General features: G+C 38.2%; 2 protein-coding genes and 1 long non-coding RNA gene across 7 annotated transcripts in view; 2 read left to right on the top strand and 1 right to left on the bottom strand.

The window, feature by feature from the left end:
* LOC111072159 (6-phosphofructo-2-kinase/fructose-2,6-bisphosphatase 1) overlaps positions 1-21,500 on the top strand; it is a 39,823-nt gene extending 18,323 nt beyond the window's left edge. For 2 of the 5 annotated variants that reach the window (XM_022363840.2, XM_022363838.2), the window contains exon 2: positions 18,784-21,500. In XM_022363840.2, coding sequence (XP_022219532.1) covers positions 19,263-20,873 — 1,611 coding nt within the window. In that variant the 5' untranslated portion in view covers positions 18,784-19,262 and the 3' untranslated portion in view covers positions 20,874-21,500. Of the gene's footprint in view, positions 1-10,116; positions 10,210-18,783 lie in introns of those variants that run through there. The other 3 variants (XM_022363841.2, XM_022363842.2, XM_022363839.2) reach the window with 3 other exon arrangements.
* The window catches only part of LOC111072158, a 71,962-nt gene that overhangs the window by 19,660 nt on the left and 30,290 nt on the right, over positions 1-22,012 (top strand). The window lies entirely within an intron of this gene.
* Positions 8,999-10,543, bottom strand: LOC121404205. Its single transcript, XR_005967803.1, has 3 exons — positions 10,338-10,543; positions 9,215-10,233; positions 8,999-9,152 (listed from the first exon to the last, which is right to left on the bottom strand). It is a non-coding gene; the product is annotated as an uncharacterized LOC121404205 (long non-coding RNA).

Genomic DNA, 22,012 nt, shown 5'->3' on the forward strand with positions numbered 1-22,012 from the left:
ATTAATTTTCAGTTGCTTCCCCTGCCCCCTCCAGCCAACGACAACACAACTCATTTTCCATCTCGCTCGCACACTCTGCCGCGTTCAGTGCGCGAGCAACCCCTAGCGGAGGAGATGTAGAATCTAAATGGTACATGTATAATCTACATGTTAGATGTAAAATATACATTGCAGATGTAGATAACAGATGTAGCAAAAAATGTAAAGTGTACAATTTTTTCTTTTAATTTTAAAATTCTAAAAAATCATAAGCTCAAAAATGTATATACTGACTGAGTACGGGTATAAGTAGAGTCGCGTCTTTAGAAGCGACTCACACGTTCCTTCTCGTTTTCACATAACTTAAGTATCTTACATCTGGTTGTAAAGAACTTTGCCATTCTAAAAAGCTGATAAATTCATTTATAAAGTAGTTCTGAACACTTTGTTACTTCAGCTTACCGTCTGGGAAATATTAAGCTTTCAAATGCAAATTTTATTTTTTTTGTGCGCTATTTTGTTTTAAAATTCGTACTTTAAAGACTCAGGAAAAGTCGAACAAAACTCATATCCCGTATTTTGATATTTTTATACCCGTACTCAAAAAAGAGTTAAGGGGTATATTAGATTTGTGGTAAAAGTGGATGTGTGCAACGCAGAGAAGGAAACGTTTCCGACCCCATAAAGTATATATATTCTTGATCAGCATCAATAGCCGAGTCTATATAGCCATGTCCGTCTGTCCGTCTGTCCGTCTTGATGAGCGCCTGGATCTCAGAGACTATAAGAGCTAGAGAAACCAAATTTGGTTTCCAGACTCATGTGATATCACACTGCTACAAGTGTATTTCAAAATTTTTCCCCGCCCCCTTCGGCCCACACAAAGGACGAAAATCTGTGGCTGGCACAGTTTTAAAGATACGATAAAACTAAAAACGCAGTATCGTAGAAAATGCCCGTATCAACCAGATTGCCGAATCTGAATCAGATCGGATCATAATTATAGCCAGAATGAAGAAATTAATTTTCAGTTGCTTCCCCTCCCCCTCCAGACAACGACAACGCAACTCATTTTCCTTCTCGCTCGCACACTCTGCAGCGTTCAGTGCGCGAGCAACCCCTAGCGGAGGAGATGTGGAATCTAATTGGAACATGTACAATCTACATGTTAGATGTAGAATAGACATTGTATATGTAGATGTAGATAGCAGATGTAGCAAAAATATGTAAAACGTAAAATTTTATTTTTTTTCCAAAATTTTTAAAAATTATAAGCTCAATAATGTATATACTGACTGAGTACGGGTATAAGTAGAGTCGCGTCCCCAGAAGCGACTCTCACACGTTCCTTCTCGTTTGTGTATAGTTTCATTAATTGGGCGTCGTCTTAAGTAATGTTCATAAAATTCTATGTTCATAAAATTCGGCAAGGCTGTGATAAAATTGGTCGACAAACCCTCCGAATATCACATTTTACCGTTTGGAACTTTTCTCCAAACGCCTAATTACACTACTCAACAAAATTGAACTTTTTATTTAGGCTGAGAACCAAAATGACTTTTTCTGATAGATTTCTGGATTTAAAAATTGTTGTAGTACTTTTGTTATACCCGTACTCAAAAAAGAGTTAAGGGGTATATTAGATTTGTGGTAAAAGTGGATGTGTGTAACGCAGAGAAGGAAACGTTTCCGACCCCATAAAGTATATATATTCTTGATCAGCATCAATATCCGAGTCGATATAGCCATGTCCGTCTGTCCGTCCGTCCGTCTGTCCGTCTTGATGAGCGCCTAGATCTGAGAGACTATAAGAGCTAGAGAAACCAAATTTGGTTTCCAGACTCATGTGATATCACACAAGTGTATTTCAAAATTTCGCCCCGCCCCCTTCCGCCGCCACAAAGAACGAAAATCTGTGGCAGGCACAATTTTAAAGATACTTTCTCGTAGAAAATGACCATATCTACCAGATTGCCGAATCTGAATCAGATCGGATCATAATTATAGCCAGAATGAAGAAATTAATTTTCAGTTGCTTCCCCTCCCCCTCCCGCAAACAACAACGCAACCCATTTTCCTTCTCGCTCGCACACTCTGCCGCGTTCAGTGCGCGAGCAATCCCTAGCGGAGGAGATGTAGAATATGAATGGAACATGTACAATCTACATGTTAGATGTATAATAGACATTGTATATGTAGATGTAGATAGCAGATGTAGCAAAAAAATGTAAAATGTAAATTTTTTTTTTTTCCTAAAATTCTAAAAAATCATAAGCTCAAAAATGTATATACTGACTGAGTACGGGTATAAGTAGAGTCGTGTCCCCAGAAACGACTCACACGTTCCTTCTCGTTCCATATGTATTTTAAATTTTTTCACCTTACGTTTTCCCTTGAATCAGTTCATATTTCCCTTAAAACCAACTAATTACTCCATTTTATGTACGTAATAACATTTATAGTAAGAAGAGAAAATTTTATTTAAAATGAAAAAAATGAGCTGCTTTTTCGAGCAATTCATTTTACTTTTGTGGATCACTTTTAATTTTATTGAGATATCGGGTCTGTTTTTCACTTGTTTTAGCCATCTACGAATATTTATATGCGTGTTAAATAATTAAAAGTAAAAGTAACAAATAAAAAAAATACTTACGGTCGCGAACGTACGCTACTTCGAAAATCAAAATAAAAAGTTTGGTTAATAATAACCCCAAAGTTTTTTTTATATATAAAATAGTTACACAAAACTTACTTTACACATGCAGTTTAAGCCACCTGCTTGCATTCAATGCGAAGCAATTACAATAAAATGATGTTTTCGGTCGCGAACGTACGATTAGAACATAGATAAGAAGCAAAATAAAAATTAACCGTTAACTGAAGATTTTTTCGGTCTCTTTGCATTTTTCTCTTCTTAACAGATTGCAATAGAGAGATTTGGTAGAAAGAGTGCAAACATATCATATGTTTTGCATGCAAAATAATTAAATATAAAAATGCCTTTAAAAAAAGCTAAAAGTGAAGAAATCACATTTTTCAAGTTTTCAGGCAAATTTTCTCATGAAAACCACTGAGATATGCCATAAAACCATGGCATTATGAAAATTTGGACATTTCTTTATAAGAATACACAAAAAAATACGATGATTATGAACATTTTATTTTTCGGTCCTGGTTGACCATTCGGCGGATATGCCCATATGCGAACAAAATAAAATACGAGCCAAAAAATATTATTTTTAATTTACTTTTAATATTACTTTCGGCTCGTTAATGATATTAAAATCGTATCGTAAAAGATGGCATAAAAGGCTCGCAAAAGATATTATAAAAGGTCCGCAAACGATACCTTCTGCGAGCTTCCGAAAACGAAACTTTCAGTGCCACAAACTGAGCGACTAGTGATTAATTTTCTTATCGTTTTTGGATCAGAATTCGATAGTTTTACCCTTTTGAGTTTCGCGTAACTCACGTTTGCGATATCGTTTACGAAGTTTTGGCCCACTGGGTGACCCAGTCCTCAACTGCGGGTCACAAGCGGTCAGTGGAAGGGGAAGAGGCCGAGACAGGGACTAGGATCCCTGCAGTACGGTTCACTTTAGTGAAGACTTTGGTGCTCAATTTTAAGTAAGTGAAAAAACTCACTCACTGTGCTCATTTGTTCACTTGTTCACGTGCTCAGTTGTACTGTTACTTTTTCATTTGTTCACTTGTTTACTCAGTTGTGCCCGTACTCAAAAAGAGTTAAGGGGTATATTAGATTTGTGGTAAAAGTGGATGTGTATAACGCAGAGAAGGAAACGTTTCCGACCCCATAAAGTATATATATATTCTTGATCAGCATCAATAGCCAAGTCGATAGAGCCATGTCTGTCTGTCCGTCTGTCCGTCCGTCCGTCCGTCTTGTTTGACGCCTGGATCTCAGAGACTATAAAAGCTAGAGGAACCAAAATTTGTTTCCAGACTCATGTGATATCAAACTGCTACAAGTGCATTTCAAAATTTCGCCCCGCCCCTTCCGCCCCCACAAAGGACAAAAATCTGTGGCAGCCACAATTTTAAAGATACGCTAAAACTAAAAACGCAGTATCGTAGAAAATTACCATATCTACCAGATTGCCGAATCTCAGATCAGAATCAGATCGGATCACAATTATAGCCAGAAAGAAGAAATTAATTTTCTGTTGGTTCGCCCGCCTCCCCAGCCAGAGATACGCTACTCATTCTCTTTCTCGCTCGCACACTCTGCAGCGTTCAGTGCGCGAGCAACCCCTAGCGGAGGAGATTACAATATAAATGGTACATCTATAATCTACTTGTTATATGTATAATATACATTGTAGATGTAGCAAAAAAATGTAAAATGTAAACTTTTTTTTAAATTCAAAAATTCAAAAAAATTAAATCAAAATGAAAAATATATATACTTACTGAGTACGGGTATAAGTAGAGTCGCGTCCCCAGAAGCGACTCGCACGTTCCTTCTCGTTTTTATATATTTTTACTCATTTATTTACTTTCCCAGTTTATTTTTGTGTTACATTCAAAATACGTGCATGTGTACATATTTATGTATGTATAAGTATATTTATGGTGTTATGACATTAGTTTTGGCCAATTTTTCTGCGTACAGAGGGATAGCATTAGATGCCAAATAAGTGTTTGTAGACGTCTCTAGACATTACAGAATTACAGCACATTACAGCACTACTTGAGACAAAATGATGTTTTTCAGCATAACACCAAGCCAGAAAAATTTTATCCGCAAAGTAAAACAATCGATCAATTCTGCCGCAGCCCTGCTTGACGCATATACTTCTCTCGCCCTGATTGCAGGAATTTCCCATAAGGATATCTCTATTTTTCCAGCTAGTCAGTTGGAAAAGTTTACTGTGATAACACCATTAGCAATACCATCATTTTCGTCTATCGGATAATAATACATAAAAGTATACAAATTTTATTATTCCGGCCTTCACTTACTTTTGCGTTTTACGCTCCGACATTCGCAAAATTTTGATTTATTTTCTCCTGTACTGTTAAGCGCAAAATGTACTGCAGTTATATCCACGCGTGCCATTATATGATAAAAAGGCCTCTGTTATATTAAACGGAGATTTATCGACAACAAAATCGAGCTGCAACAGCTGTTCGGACGAATTCACTATTTGTTGTTGCACAGACACATTTTTTCAGATCCAATTTTGAGGTAGGTTTTAAAAGAATTATTTCTAAAAAGGGCACATTTTCAATCGCACTGGTTATGGTGTCAATATCATGTCATGGCATCAATAAGTCATCTATTTTTTCCTTTTGCAATTAGGATTCGTTTTGTTGCATAAAATAGCGTTTTTTTCGGCGAGGAATATGTTGCCGATTTGAAAACAGACAAATTTTGCGAATGCAAATGTAAATCGGATAGTTTTACCCTTTTGAGTTTCGCGTAACTCACGTTTGCGATATCGTTTACGAAGTTTTGGCCCACTGGGTGACCCAGTCCTCAACTGCGGGTCACAAGCGGTCAGTGGAAGGGGAAGAGGCCGAGACAGGGACTAGGATCCCTGCAGTACGGTTCACTTTAGTGAAGACTTTGGTGCTCAATTTTAAGTAAGTGAAAAAACTCACTCACTGTGCTCATTTGTTCACTTGTTCACGTGCTCAGTTGTACTGTTACTTTTTCATTTGTTCACTTGTTTACTCAGTTGTGCCCGTACTCAAAAAGAGTTAAGGGGTATATTAGATTTGTGGTAAAAGTGGATGTGTATAACGCAGAGAAGGAAACGTTTCCGACCCCATAAAGTATATATATATTCTTGATCAGCATCAATAGCCAAGTCGATAGAGCCATGTCTGTCTGTCCGTCTGTCCGTCCGTCCGTCCGTCTTGTTTGACGCCTGGATCTCAGAGACTATAAAAGCTAGAGGAACCAAAATTTGTTTCCAGACTCATGTGATATCAAACTGCTACAAGTGCATTTCAAAATTTCGCCCCGCCCCTTCCGCCCCCACAAAGGACAAAAATCTGTGGCAGCCACAATTTTAAAGATACGCTAAAACTAAAAACGCAGTATCGTAGAAAATTACCATATCTACCAGATTGCCGAATCTCAGATCAGAATCAGATCGGATCACAATTATAGCCAGAAAGAAGAAATTAATTTTCTGTTGGTTCGCCCGCCTCCCCAGCCAGAGATACGCTACTCATTCTCTTTCTCGCTCGCACACTCTGCAGCGTTCAGTGCGCGAGCAACCCCTAGCGGAGGAGATTACAATATAAATGGTACATCTATAATCTACTTGTTATATGTATAATATACATTGTAGATGTAGCAAAAAAATGTAAAATGTAAACTTTTTTTTAAATTCAAAAATTCAAAAAAATTAAATCAAAATGAAAAATATATATACTTACTGAGTACGGGTATAAGTAGAGTCGCGTCCCCAGAAGCGACTCGCACGTTCCTTCTCGTTTTTATATATTTTTACTCATTTATTTACTTTCCCAGTTTATTTTTGTGTTACATTCAAAATACGTGCATGTGTACATATTTATGTATGTATAAGTATATTTATGGTGTTATGACATTAGTTTTGGCCAATTTTTCTGCGTACAGAGGGATAGCATTAGATGCCAAATAAGTGTTTGTAGACGTCTCTAGACATTACAGAATTACAGCACATTACAGCACTACTTGAGACAAAATGATGTTTTTCAGCATAACACCAAGCCAGAAAAATTTTATCCGCAAAGTAAAACAATCGATCAATTCTGCCGCAGCCCTGCTTGACGCATATACTTCTCTCGCCCTGATTGCAGGAATTTCCCATAAGGATATCTCTATTTTTCCAGCTAGTCAGTTGGAAAAGTTTACTGTGATAACACCATTAGCAATACCATCATTTTCGTCTATCGGATAATAATACATAAAAGTATACAAATTTTATTATTCCGGCCTTCACTTACTTTTGCGTTTTACGCTCCGACATTCGCAAAATTTTGATTTATTTTCTCCTGTACTGTTAAGCGCAAAATGTACTGCAGTTATATCCACGCGTGCCATTATATGATAAAAAGGCCTCTGTTATATTAAACGGAGATTTATCGACAACAAAATCGAGCTGCAACAGCTGTTCGGACGAATTCACTATTTGTTGTTGCACAGACACATTTTTTCAGATCCAATTTTGAGGTAGGTTTTAAAAGAATTATTTCTAAAAAGGGCACATTTTCAATCGCACTGGTTATGGTGTCAATATCATGTCATGGCATCAATAAGTCATCTATTTTTTCCTTTTGCAATTAGGATTCGTTTTGTTGCATAAAATAGCGTTTTTTTCGGCGAGGAATATGTTGCCGATTTGAAAACAGACAAATTTTGCGAATGCAAATGTAAATCGGAAATTTTTTGCGAAAGTGAAAACCGTAACCTGCCTGATTATGTTTTTGCATGTATGTACTATTTTCCGATATTCGAACATGGTGGTTTTTCTGAATATAACTCTACAGATGTACATACCACAAAAATAAACTGGAAAAGTAAACAAATGAGTGAAAAATATAGCATTGAAAAGGGAAAAACTGAGTGAGCAAGTGAGTAAGTGAACATGTTCAGTTCACTCACTGGAGTGAATAACTCATTTTTGTTCACTCACTGAAGTGAACAAAGTACTACGTTTCATCGATGTGTCAACAGCGACACAAAGATGCCAGTAGCATGCATCTCAATGACATAAGCCATACGATGAACTGATTATGTTAACATGGAGATGTCCTAGGAGCATAGGCGATGACATTGTCATCGAGCACTTATCGATTTATAAGTGATGTATTTCATGAATAGCCGAACTTTTTTGTAGAAAAAGACATGGGTAAATCGCTTTTAAAAATATTTAATGTATATGTATTATTATTTATTTATTGTTTGTTTATATTGTAGATTTACACATGTTTTTTCGCTACAGAACCTGATTTAGTGTTGTTGATGTTTTCATGCTTGTAATGGTTGTATGACATTAGACTTTGCTAATTGACTAGCTGCAAAAATTGAGATAGCCTTATGGAAAATGCCTGCAGTCAGAGCGAGGGAAGTATATTCCAGCTCCAGCTGGCTTTCCAGTTGAGCTGGGAGCAGTGCTGCGGCAGAATTTTTCGATTGGTTGTACTTTTCAAAACAAATTTGACATTTTGTCTCACATGCTATCTCTCTCTTTGCAGCAAAGTTAGCAAAAGCCATAACACCAGAAAGAAAAAAAGTGTTCGGTTTGGACGTCTTAACGCCTAAATGACGCGTAGTTGACATTTGTCATCGCTCACTTCTGGTATTGTAGGGAAAGGATTGTGAAAGAGACACATATGATGTACATGTATGTACCAGGCAACTAGTTCGGCACCGGTGCCGAACTAGCTACTATTCTCTCGTCCCTAGTTCGGCTTCGTTTTCCCAAAAATGTATTTCAGCGGAGAATTTAACACATGCATGTCCTAGAGCGTAAACACCCCTGGTTCCCGATCGATTACTCTTCGTTTACCAGTAGCTAGTTGCTCAGGAGCTAGTTCCGACCTACTTTCCAGTAGATCGTCGGCCTTCGTTATATAAAAATGTACGTAGAATATCAGGGTTGCCACAGAAATCACTTCCGCTGGAAAAACACCTCAATTCCATTCCGCCGAGTCACACACAGATTTTTTAGCGGAATCAAAATCGCTCACAATTTATCCAGCGATTTGATTAAATACACCCATAAAACACACCTAAAACGATTCGAATCTTACTTTCCCATAAAGGTTGTTCAATTGGTGATTAACCCTCATCCAAATAATTTAACATTATATGTATATGTTAAGTTAATAAAATAGACGTTTTAGCAAATCACTATCCAAACCGCTGACTGAATTTTCACTTAACGATTCCGCGCTCAATCCGCTGCAGTGCGAGGTGGCCACCTAGGGCGATACGGACTTTCGAAGTTAATGCAGTAATGCCACATTTTTAAAGCCGAATTCGGAGCAAGATATTTAATATTAATTATATTGAAAGCATTCTGTTTTTCTTTAATTAAGCATTACAAAAAATAGCTCATTGCAGTAAAACTTCATTTACGTCGAACGTGTGCATACTTTTTGTGCAAATTGAGAACATTTGTAGTCATTTGTAGTTCTACCAGGTGGCATCGCTTCAAAATGTCAAAACAGAAATAACAAACCATTTCTACAAATTAAAGGCACAAATAGTTACCGAAGAAGTTTAATTCGCTAACTTAAATTTAGACTCTAGAAAGTTTCGATAGTTTTGAATTTTTAATAAGAACGAGAATATGTTCAATTGCAGGAAGGCCTTGCCTGGTGCTCTGCTCTGCTCTACTCTCTTGCTTTTATAGCACGCTCAAAAAGCGTGACGGCAGCCTTCTACGTGTTTGACTTTGGATGGGGTATCTGGACCAGTTCAGAGTTGCTCCAAAAGCTTCCGTATCGTTCCATCTACATATTTACAGAAATACAAATACATTTCGTATCTCGTAGTGTCAGATAGAGATGACAGATGACGCAAGCGTTTGCTGGACCCGCTACTAATCTCTTATAGAAGTGCAATTCTATTATATTTGTATTACCATTCCCGATCTCGATTCCCGACAGCGTTTGATTGCACTTCGACTCGGTTAGGGGACTCGAGGCGATCCCCCCTTATTTGTTGCCCTCAATTTACATACTTAGCATGTTGTGCGCAAGTCGACTGTCGTGGAAAAACAAGTGAAGATTAATTTTTAAATGAAAGTGATTGCAGCATCAAACGACCTCGGCTTGGTGTACAATTAAAAAAAATAATTTTTTTTTCCACCCAATCCTCCTAGAGAACAAGGAAGGGTATGCTGTGCTTTTGCAGATTAACGGCTGAATCTGTGAATGAACGTACGCCTGAATACCGTGTGAAAAAGGTATCGCAAGGGCATCTCATAGTCGGATATAAACTATGCTATTCTTGATCGCTTGAATTGGGATAGAATTACATTACATGACATGCAGTCAACATCGGCATCGCTTTTGTTTGTCATCGTCGTCATCGGCATTGTCGCAGTCGTTGCCGCCGCAGTCGTTCTCTAGACTTCAGAGTTCGATTTAGCATTACATTTGTTTAGTGTTTCCGCGTTCTACGTTGTGTCAGCTTCACTATCATTTATTCCGCTTTGATTTATTTTTTCACGGCGGCTCCCATTCTCTCCCTTCTTGGCTCAGGTAACTGCCAATACATACTAGAGCCTTGCATGAATCCACAGTATTCAGAAAATCATAGCATTCATAAAATCACAGTATTAATTAAATCACATCAATACTCATGCTTCTTTAATGCTTCGATCACTTACTTCAGTCCCGAATCTGATTGAGGTCACCGTTACCTAAAGTCACTAAAAGCCGAGAGCGAGTACCGAGTAATCATATCATTTCGTTTGCAAGTCTCTTAAATGACTGAATTACGCTTCGGCTTCGGCTATACTTTCCGAAATTCATTTGTTTCAGTGAGAAAGCAAGACAACAATTTCATCTTCGTGTGGCCTTGGGCCTGTTGTCTACGCGCACACAGAATTAAATATTTTCAGGCTGAAGGCAAAGCAAATTATTTTACTGAAAGGTCGGTCTCTACCAGAAAATCAAATGGAAAGTAAGTGAAAAAGCATGTGAAAGCATATACGCATATGGGCAGTTCCGCCAAAAGATCCACCAGGCCAAAAATCATGAAAAGTCAATAAAAACCGATTTCCATATAATTTTTTCGGGATACTATTTTCTAAATTTATGAAAAGGTAACTCATAATTTCCTTATCTTTGATGCGAAAACCTATTCAAATAAGTAAAATTTCACGAGTTTGGCATTTATTGATATTTTTGTAGACATGTTTTCTTTCACTATTATCTCTTAGGAAAAAGATGATTCTTTATAAAAGTTTCTCTTTAAAGTGTTTCTGACATATTGAACTACCCAAAAAAATTATCAGAGCTTTTGTCCAACCTCGGCTTTTATTTGGTAACGTCACGCCAGTAACGTTCGTCAGATGCCTCCGCGCACTTATAGCAAAAAAAACAGAGCATATTTTTACATTAAAAACTTTGAAAATAACCGCATCATATTTCATATACATGCACAACAAATTTGTATACAGATAACCCTACCCAATTCGCAGAGTTTTGCCATTTTGTACCCCAACCTCGAAAACCACTTCTGTTTTATGTAACGCAATTTTAGGCCATATTTTGACCTGAACATTTATCGAAGAAAAAAAACTAGAAGGAACGTGCGAATCGGTTCTGGGGACGCGACTCTACTTATACCCGTACTCAGTCAGTATATACATTTTTGAGCTTATGATTTATGAAGAATTTTACAAAATTTTACATTTTGCTTTTTTTTTTTTTTGGTACATCTGTCAACTAAATCTACATCTACAATGTATATTCTACACCTAATATGTAGATTATACATCTCCTCCGCTAGGGGCGCTCGCGCACAGAACGTGGCAGAGTGTGCGAGCGAGAAAGAGAATGAGTAGCTGTTCTCTTGCTGAAGGAGGTGGGGGAAACAACTGAAAATGAATTTCTTCATTCTGGCTATCACTATGATCCGATCTGATTCAGATTTGGAAATCTGGTAGATATGGTAATTCTCTACGATACTGCGTATTATCGTATCTTTAAAATTGTGCCTTTCACAGATTTTCGAAATACACTTGTAGCAGTGTGATATCACATGAGTCTGGAAACAAAATTTGGTTGCTCTAGCTCTTATAGTCTCTGAGATCTAGGCGCTCATGAAGACGGACAGACGGACGGACGGACGGACAGACATGGCTATATCGACTCGGCTATTGATGCTGATCAAGAATATATATACTTTATGGGGTCGGAAACGTTTCCTTCTCTGCGTTACACACATCCACTTTTACCACAAATCTAATATACCCCTTAACTCTTTTTTGAGTACGTGTATAAAAAGGATAATCTTTTTTCCAAATTTTAGCTTTTTCATTCTTTTTTTTTTCAACATTTTGCCGTACTAATGTAACGTAACGCCAGATTGGAACTGCCCATATGGGCATTTCTCTGAAGGCGCACGGGACAGTTGTACGCTTGCAAGTAATCGAAAGGTCAAAATAAGACGGATTTTCAAAATTGTTTTACCTTTATGACACACCTCTTGACAAACCCTATAACTGGTGTTAAGTTTGGGAAACTATTCATTTTCAGGATTTTATTAAAATATGATTCGTAGTTTTTTTTTTTAATTTAATTAAAACCATTAAAAATGCCGAGGTTGATAACAGTTAAAAATGTAACGTTAGCCGGGATGAATGTATTAGAAAAATGTTGTAGAATAACTTTTCTCAATAATCATCTTTTTTATAAGAGATATTAGTCATAGATAACATGGCTATGAAAAAATATATATAAAAAAATACCGAAAAAGTGAACTTTTGCTTTTATATGTTTTCACTTAAAAATTAAAGAAAAAATATATGTAAATTACGTAGATTAGTTGTCTTTCATTAAATTAAGACTATAATATCGCAACAGAATTATATAGAGATGTGTTTTTAAAGACATTGAATTTTTTGGTCTCTGTGGACCTCGTCAGAGAAATGTCAATACTCTAAGTGACCGAAATAGCAAAAACTGAATCCCACCGGATCGATTAAGTTGCCTGCTCATGCATTGCTCTAGTACACACACATGTACTTGTGGGGATTCACTTGGATTTCAATAAATGATAAACGGTCCCAGTTCACCCGTCCACCGCTTAACACGGCAGTTACGTTCCTGGAAAACCTCGTGTTAAGCGGATATATGTATTCTGTACAACAGAAAGGGTTACGTTCCTAGAATTGAAAAAATGTAGGCAAAAAATGTTTTATTATTGGTTGGTTCTTACATCTGACAGCTACCGAGTTCGTGTTACGCGATTCCCTTGTGTTTTTTAGGGTCGCATCTTAGCAAGTCACTCTGAGCCCATTCAAAAGCAGAGGGAGGGCAGAGAGACTCAGAGGCCTTCTAGCTCAAAAAAATACTTGGTTTCGAACCGATAATCCGAGCCCCTATGTTAGCTACGTTATGAATCATAACTTATGATAAAGAATGTTCCATACAAGTTTTTAACCGGAAGGCTTCAAAACTGACTGACAAAACTGAATGGCATCCACACTCAAAGGCTCATTGTCCTTTCATTGATAGTCTTTGAAAGTCAATGGTTGAAAGAGCGAAACGTAAAGTGCGGTTCCTATTGTTTTGTTACTTCGGACGGACAGACAGCCTATATTTACATGGCTCTATCGACTCTGCTATTGATGCTGATCTTGAACATATGTATATCTGTATTTGATTGTATCGGTGATGATTTCTTCTGGCTGTTAATTACGTATGTATGTACATCTAAACAAATTGAATATATCTTGGTCCCCATTGAGTACCGGCAAATGCCGCGTTCTTACTTTTACAACTCGTAATCAGTCAGTACATACATATGTGAACTTATGACTTATGTAAGCTATATAATCAGGAAGCCCCCGGATTTCACTTACTTTTGCGTCTTACGTTTTCAAACTAAACGTTTACTTTTCGTTTAGAGGTGATCTTGTATTCGCAAATATTTTGTCTTCTCATATCCTCTTGAAGCATAGTTCCAGCACCGCGGAATCAAAAAATTACTGTCAAACTCCATACAAAAGAAACTGTGGCAGGAAATATTCGTTTAAGGCCTGTCTCCAGCACCACGGAAAATTCCTGCCATGAATTTGCTTGTTATTTCGTGAGGGCGTGGAACATAGCTAAAACAGGGTTGATGAACTACCATTACATTACCATAAACAAGGCAGTTTCTTAACCAAATACACGCAATTAAATTAAAAAAACAGGGTGTCCACAACAGGGACCCCTCCCCTACACTTATAACAACAGTGTGATATCAGAGAAGTATGGATACAAAATTTAGTTACTGAAAACTTAATATCGACTCGGCTAGTAGTCGAGTAGTGTTATGGGTCAATAAAGAGTATAAATATGCAAGCTAAAATCTGGGTAGTATTGAAATAAAGATCAAATACATAAACAACCAAGGAAAAAGGTTCGTAGGAATCCGACCACGCCACCTCTCTCGCCCATATATTACCCAGTATAAGTTTCCCGTCGTTGCCTGATATTCGACATTCGACATTGAGAGTGTATGAAAATACACAAAAATTTTGTTTTCTTAAAAATAATTGAATTATCTGCTTAGTAACAACGATATATTGTGAACACAAAATTATTTACGCAAAAAGCAGTGCTTCAAACAAGGACTTTCGTTTTTCAAAATTCATAGCTTTTCAGATCAAATAATTGGAATATTTTTTACTCTGCTTTTGTTAATTTTTCCCAATATAAAATAAATTACTGAATCGGCACAGCGATCGACGAAACATACAGTTGTGTTCAATGAAATAGTAGTGCCGCACCTCAGTACTTTCAAAACTGTTTTTGAGATATTTCTAGTCCCTCAAATTGAACAAGTGATACCTTTACGGAAAGCCTGGAATGTAAGCATTCGAAACTTGAAGAAACCCCGTTACATTTGCATTCCATCTTCTTGTTTTTCATGACTTTAGACAACTACCCATGATATCTGCTGTTCAATGAAATAGTAGTGCTGGGATAAATTTATTTTTAAAAATGAAAAAAAGCAAATTAGTTTAAATAAGTCACAACCCGTAAGCTCAATTTGGTTATCAAATAATTTGATGAAAGAAAGGTTTGTAAATAGCGGTACTTTTGATTTTGAAGCGTTAAAGAAATCATTGCTCGGTCCAGAAGAGGAGACCTAAGATTTAGACTAAAAACTGAAGGCAGGAGGTATAATGGGATTGAAAACTTAGTTGTATGCACTCTTACTATTGTGTTTAATTAATTAACTATAAGAAATAGACTGAAAATTGATTTTGTATTCGAAAAACATATTTTTTAGAGGATGGTCTGCGATGGTCGAAGGCAAGACCAGGCCTTCAAAATCCTCAAAAATTATGAAAAGAATTTTTAATCGCTCTGTCAGTGATGTGACGGTTCTTAGACGGTTGATTACACATTATTTGAATGCAAGAAGTCCCAGAAAGCTCCGCGTTTGGGTCTGAGAGTACATGGGTGGACGACTTCAGTTTGGAAGATCGCATGTGGTCTGGCCTGTGTTCACAGTGACAAAAATGCTGTTGACTGATGATAGTAAAGTTGTATTATATGGTTATATAAACTCAAAAGATTGTGTTTGGCATTCACAGAAATCTGACTACCACCTAAAATCATGAAAAAAATAGCATTGGGCATGCTAGGCTGAGCCTTATGGGGCCCAGCTCATATAAGCTAGTACTTTCTAGCCTGGCGTTCGAGTATAGTATGGTTTTGAGCGAAACCATATTACAGTTGAAAAATTTATGTTAAAAGGATCTTTTAACAGGATAAAGACTTAAAATACCCAGAAAAGCTCGCTAGGAATTGATTTTTATCGGAAAAGATCGACGTTTTGCCATGGCCAACTGTCCAACTGGATATAAATCTCATCGGAATCTTATGCTGGAATACCAAATACATTGTTGCAACTGCAAATCCGTGAACCAGAGCCAAGTTTTAGCAAGTGGTTCATGGAATATTGGCTCAAATCCTATTGAAGCGTTGGCAAGAGATTAATGACCCATATCCGGCCGATGCAAGTTCGCAATGAAAACCAAATTGATAAAAAACTAAATATTAAAGCTCAAGAAACATGAAGAACATGAAATATATGTTTTTATTTGAGTTTCGTTATTTTTTTTCAATATTCTAAAAAAACACTACTATTTCATTGAACAGCAGATATCATGGGTAGTTGTCTAAAGTCATGAAAAACAAGAAGATGGAATGCAAATGTAACGGGGTTTCTTCAAGTTTCGAATGCTTACATTCCAGGCTTTCCGTAAAGGTATCACTTGTTTAATTTGAAGGACTAGAAATATCTCAAAAAGAGCTTTGAAAGTAGTGAGGTGCGGCACTACTATTTCATTGAACACAGGTGTATATGTGACTGAAAGCCAATTTTTTTTCAAATCGCGCAAAAACTGGCCAAAGTCATTACTTTGCGATTTTGTGTTAGCCAGTGTCAGAACGTTAGTTATATTCCACGAAACACAGAGGACGCAATCAAAACTACACCTAAACTGGACATTACACAACACTTAAATCGTAGAACTAAATATAAATAAATATGTATATTATATTCTATATACCCTGATCTTCAATTTCCATTAATTAGTGAAATTTATTTGGACAAATTTACTCGAGTGTCACAAAAAAATGTAAGCAAGTAATTGGGCGGCAATTTCTTTCTCATAACATAACTTGACAAAATCAAACTTTTTTTTTTCCTCAAAGACCCAAACGGACTTTTTCTGATAGATATGAGACTTAACATTTTTTTTTGTTTTAAGAATTATGATTATTTTTATATTGCAGAACCTTTTTTTGAAGAATTTTTATGTCAGGTATTTTTTTTAAGCTTTTTTCAGAGATAGCGTTCTTTTTCACATAACTCTAGTATCTTACGTCTGGTTTTAAAGAACTTTGCTACTTTGAAAAGATATGTAAAACAGCTAGAAGTTAAGTCCAAACACTTTTTGATTTCAGCTTACCGTCTGGGAAATATAAAGCATTGAAATTCAAAAACGATGATTTTTGTGCGGTTTTTTTTACGAAATTTTGATTTTAAAAACTTAGGAAAAGTCGAAAAAAATTATATCCCGTGTTTTCTATTTTTTTTGTGTATAGCTATAATCGTTTTTTACAACCAGACGTAAGATACTAGAGTTACGTGAAAAAAAGAGTTGCGCTACCTCTGAAAAAAAGCTCTAAAAAAAACGTTTAAAAGCTATCAAAAATCGTCAGTGAAGCTTTGAAAGTTTTTTTTTTAATTTTCAATATGTATGATGAATTTACTTTAAAAACTTAAAAGCAAAAAATTTCGACTTTATGCCAAAGAAAAATCGACTTCTGGACCATTGGCACGTTGGAGTAATAGGCTGTTTACACTTGTGCTGTGGCTGCGTCTTTGGGTTTTATCGTCTTAAATAGGTTAAAGCGTAGTACTCAGTTCCACACAAATTTTGCTATCAAAATGTCCCATATATTTTGTTTTATAATACAATACAATTAATAAATTATAATTTCCAATTTTAATTGCCTTAATAAAATTCTATTTGTCATCTTCATTTAATTAATTCATTTGGTTTTTTGCTCTTCATTTTGCAATGCTTACGTTTGTTTGTTAGGGTACCTGGCGGAAAATAGAAAATTTATATATTTTTCGCGCACATTTCAACGAATATCAGCAAATACCATCGGATGCTTTTCTAGTATCTATCGGCATTTTATTTGTTTGAACTGAGTACTACCTTCCGTACAGACCGTAGAAAGCTCAAAAAATATCTAATCGGATTCATACGAATATGAATCCTGATTTTGATAGCATGCTTTTTTTCGGAACTGCATGTTTCGGAACTTATGTATAGCGGCCCATTGGTGTAAAGAAAAACTCCAACAAACTCTAAAAGGAAATGACTGAAAAAATAAATAAATATGAATGAAAGAGATTTCGTTTATTTTCCTAACGTCTTGCATAATTCTGTTGATTTCATCATGCACACCATTCTATAATATTTTTTTTTTGTATTTAATTACTTATTTCCTAGTGCGACAAGAAATATTTTAATAAATTAATGCATTAGTCACAAAAAATAATCCGTAAAAGTAAAATTATTTGTTTTGGTATAAAATTCTCGTGACCTAATAATCTTCGTCTGCCAGTGAAAACGCGTATTCTGCGTCATTGCGTCTGATATCAATAGGAAACGCTCAAAGTATAAAAAGTTTATAAGACCACATGTGAAAACATCGGTAACAGCAGCACAATCCCTAGCGCCAGACACTGGCTGGTAACTTTAATACCTTACCTGATCAGGCCACTATGTGGCAGCTCTCTTTGCTTGCTTTGGGTAGTGAGGTCATCTGTTCAAGGTGGCCATCCACAGGCGCACATGCTCGCAGAAATTGTGCTCGATGAATGTTCGACTGTGAAGGGGCTAGTTCGTAATTTGTTTTTGCTGGTTATTCCGTCGAGAATGTTTGCCTGTATATGGCCACCTTCACCGAGAAGACCAGCTATCGGATACTCGATTGTCCATCACCGTGCCACCGAAAATATTGATAGCGGCAATAGTTCGCCAGCTCAGCTGCTTGCTTGCTGTGTTTCGTTTATTTGTGTGGTTTGCTCTCTCTTTGAAGAGAGTGTAGCTTCATTTTCTTGTGCTCATTCACTCTTTCGTTCGTGCGTTGGTATGCTCGTTCTGGTTTCCAAGTTCAAACAAGTCAAATATCATCCATACATACACACATTCACACATATGTATGTATTTATATACACAAGCTCATGTGTGCGCATGTTAATTTGAACACATTTCTAGTTCGTGTGCCTAGATAATTTGCAGCTACTTTCGACTTTTACTTCCATTCCGCTGGCCCCATCCTTCCCTGCTCCTACACTCATGATAGTCGGTGAATTTACTTACATTCATATGCATACTTACATATGTACATATGCTCACACATTTATGAGTAATTCTGTTGTGATCATCTTCCCACTCTTCTTTACTCCCATTCCATTCGCACGACCCATTGAAGAAAGCTTTTACCAACAACATCAGAAAATCCAACTGAACATTTATGTAAAAATCCTCGACTTATTTCATGTTTCGCCACGCCAACGAACAGCAGCAGGAACCACATCAGCATCCGAATCAGCATCAGGAGCACCTGCGTATCTTCAACAACAACAGAAACTACACTTGACAGAAACAATTTCTAACCAAATACTTTCAGCCAGCCAGACGAACATCAGCAACGGAAGCAACAGCAAGGGCCATATAGGTTTTGAAAGTAAACAGAAAAACGATAAGAAAGACGTCATCGGGCACGGAGACGTGGTCGACGACGAGGACGTAGTAGGAACATTGCCATTGCTTCCCATTAAGAAGAAAAATACCCTCCTCCCCCGTACTTTTCTCCCACCTCGCTCCTCTTCATACTCGGATCTGTGCAGCTGCTGCAATTGTGCATCGAGCGCCTCGTCATCATCAGCCTCGTCCACTTCCTCGTCATCATCCTCGTCTCAGGACCCAGGCTCAGCGGAAGGTATCACACGATCCGCTGTTACCAAGCAGCTTGTACGCTCAGTGACCGCTACCAGCATCATGGACATGCCCTACAACACATCGCCCTCGCTACGCGTGCGCACCACCTCACTGAATCAACTGAAAAAGACCGCCGACCTGGCGATAGAGAATGAGCTTCATGTGTGCCCGTCAGTGATGTCGGAGGAGCTGCGCAAGCTCCTTCCACCCACCTCGGAGACGGTGATGACGAAACCCTTCCCCATCCGTGGGGAGCGGACAATCGCTGACTGTACTACCCCCCATGTTATAGCGATGGTGGGCCTGCCTGCCAGGGGCAAGACCTTTATCTCAAAGAAGCTGGCGCGCTACCTCAACTGGATTGGGATTGCGACGCGCGTGTTCAACCTGGGCGAGTACCGTCGCCATGCTACCACAGCATACAAGTCGCATGAGTTTTTCCGTGCCGACAACGAGGAGGCAATGGCCATCAGAAATCGGTGTGCCAACCATGCGCTGCACGACTCATGCGAGTGGCTGCTGAGCGGCCAGGGTAGCATTGCTGTGTTTGATGCTACCAATTCGACCCGAGACCGGCGACAGCTTATCTACGATATTGTGGTTAAGCAGCACGGATTCCGTCTTTTCTTTGTGGAGTCGATCTGTGATGATCCGCAGATCATCGAACAGAACATTTTGGAGGTGAAGGTGAGTTCACCAGACTACCTTAACATGAACACCGAGCTGGTGGTGCGGGACTTCCTGCAACGCATCGAGCACTACGAGGAGCGCTACCAGCCAATCGACGAGGTCACCGAGTCACATCTCAGCTTCATGAAGGTCTACAACGCTGGGAAAAAGGTGGTAGTCTACAATAACGAGGGTCACGTGGAGTCGCGCATCGTCTACTATCTGATGAACATACACATAACGCCGCGAACCATTTATCTGACGCGCCATGGGGAGAGCGAGCACAACCTCAGCGGGCTCATTGGCGGCGATTCGAATCTGAGCGCACGGGGTCATCAATACGGCCGGGCCCTGTCCTCTTTCATATCGCAGCAGCACATCGATGGGCTGCGTGTGTGGACCTCGTGGATGAAGCGAGCCATCCAAACGGTGGCCGATGTGAAGGCTCCGCAAGAGCGCTGGAAAGCGCTTAACGAGATCGATGCAGGCCACTGTGAGGAGATGACTTACGAGCAGATCAAAGAGCGCTTCCCCGAGGAGTTCAAGGCGCGCGATGTCAACAAGTTCGCCTATCGCTATCCGCGCGGCGAGAGCTACGAGGATCTAGTGGCGCGCTTGGAGCCCGTCATCATGGAACTGGAGCGGCAGGGGAATGTCTTGGTGGTTTCCCACCAGGCAGTTCTGCGCTGCCTCTTCGCTTACTTTCTAGATAAGTCCGCCGATGAGCTGCCCTACCTATATGTGCCCCTGCATACCGTCATTAAGCTCACCCCTGTGGCCTACGGATGCAAGGTGGAGCATATCAAGTTACCTATTGACGCGGTAGACACGCATCGTCCCAAGCCCAAGATTCCCGGCGACGTGAGTGAGCCCGGACTCGATGGCCTGAGCGGTGAGCTGGTGGCGCCCGATGGCGTTGGCAAGGTGCTCATTGTGGGCGATGATGTGGCAACGGCAACAAATGGTAATGGCGGACGCGTTGATGCCCAATCCCACCAATGACGACGGTGGCTGCACTTGTTGCGTCCCTCAAAATCCAAGACACTTTAGGATCAGTCACTCGTCGCTTCACGCTTTTTCCCAAACAACCCCAGGAATAATGCACGAGCTACTTTTTCATCGCATAAGCACAACACACGACAGACATGAACACGGTCCGCACTCCCGGTACCCACGGTGCCTAAGGTCGCTATTACGTTAACTATCCGTGATGCTATCCATGTCTCTAGTTGGATCGCTCTCTTTTACTTAATCAATTTTTGAAAGATTGTCAATAGATTTTAGGCATTGAGCTCTCTTTTTATTTTTATTTTTTGACTGCACACATTCATTGAGCTCATTATTGATGTTTTTAAAGCAACAGACAGGATTGTTCTCTCAAATATTGAATTATGATATGAAATAATGATGCAAAACCTAACCGTATAGCGATCTAGCTACTAAGTTGATTGTGAATTATACATAAGAACTAATCTGAAGTACGTGTAACTAAATATCTAAATATGAACATGAACATGTATGTAAATATGTATATTTACTGTGCACATAAATGAGTGAGTCCTCTGCTACTACAAAGGTGCTACCACTATATCTATTTGAATATATATTTTGCATTTTTTCACATCTTGATTTGATGGGTTTGTTTTATCCAGAAATAATAAAACGATTAATCCGTATAGCCTGACCTATGATATATCCATTTATTTTAGAAATAAATAACGATTTATTAAACAAACAGCCAACAAAAAATTGCATTTTTTCATTTACTATGCGGTTATCTGAAGTCTATTCCTTACCGTTTCCCTACCTTGTTCTAAACGATTATTAGCCAGAAGGAAGCATTATCGAACCCATAAAGTATTTCTCTTTTATATAAAATAATAAGGGTACCTACTAGTACCTACTACTTCCTATAACATTACACGGATGACGTCATCAATGGCATTATTGGTACGTAGTCTGCTATTTAAGTTTCTGGCCTAACTATGAAAAAAAAAACTAAGGCGTCTGAAAATGGTTTTTTTTAATATTTTTTTTATGGTTTTTTTTAATATTCTCCTTGATGATTAATACGTTTTTGCATTCGAATGAACCAATTTTCGTAGCATTTTACCAGTTCAGATGAGAAATCTCTGAAACAT

The sequence above is a fragment of the Drosophila obscura genome, unplaced genomic scaffold, assembly GCF_018151105.1.
Source record: "Drosophila obscura isolate BZ-5 IFL unplaced genomic scaffold, ASM1815110v1 contig_188, whole genome shotgun sequence".
Classification (NCBI taxonomy): domain Eukaryota; kingdom Metazoa; phylum Arthropoda; class Insecta; order Diptera; family Drosophilidae; genus Drosophila; species Drosophila obscura.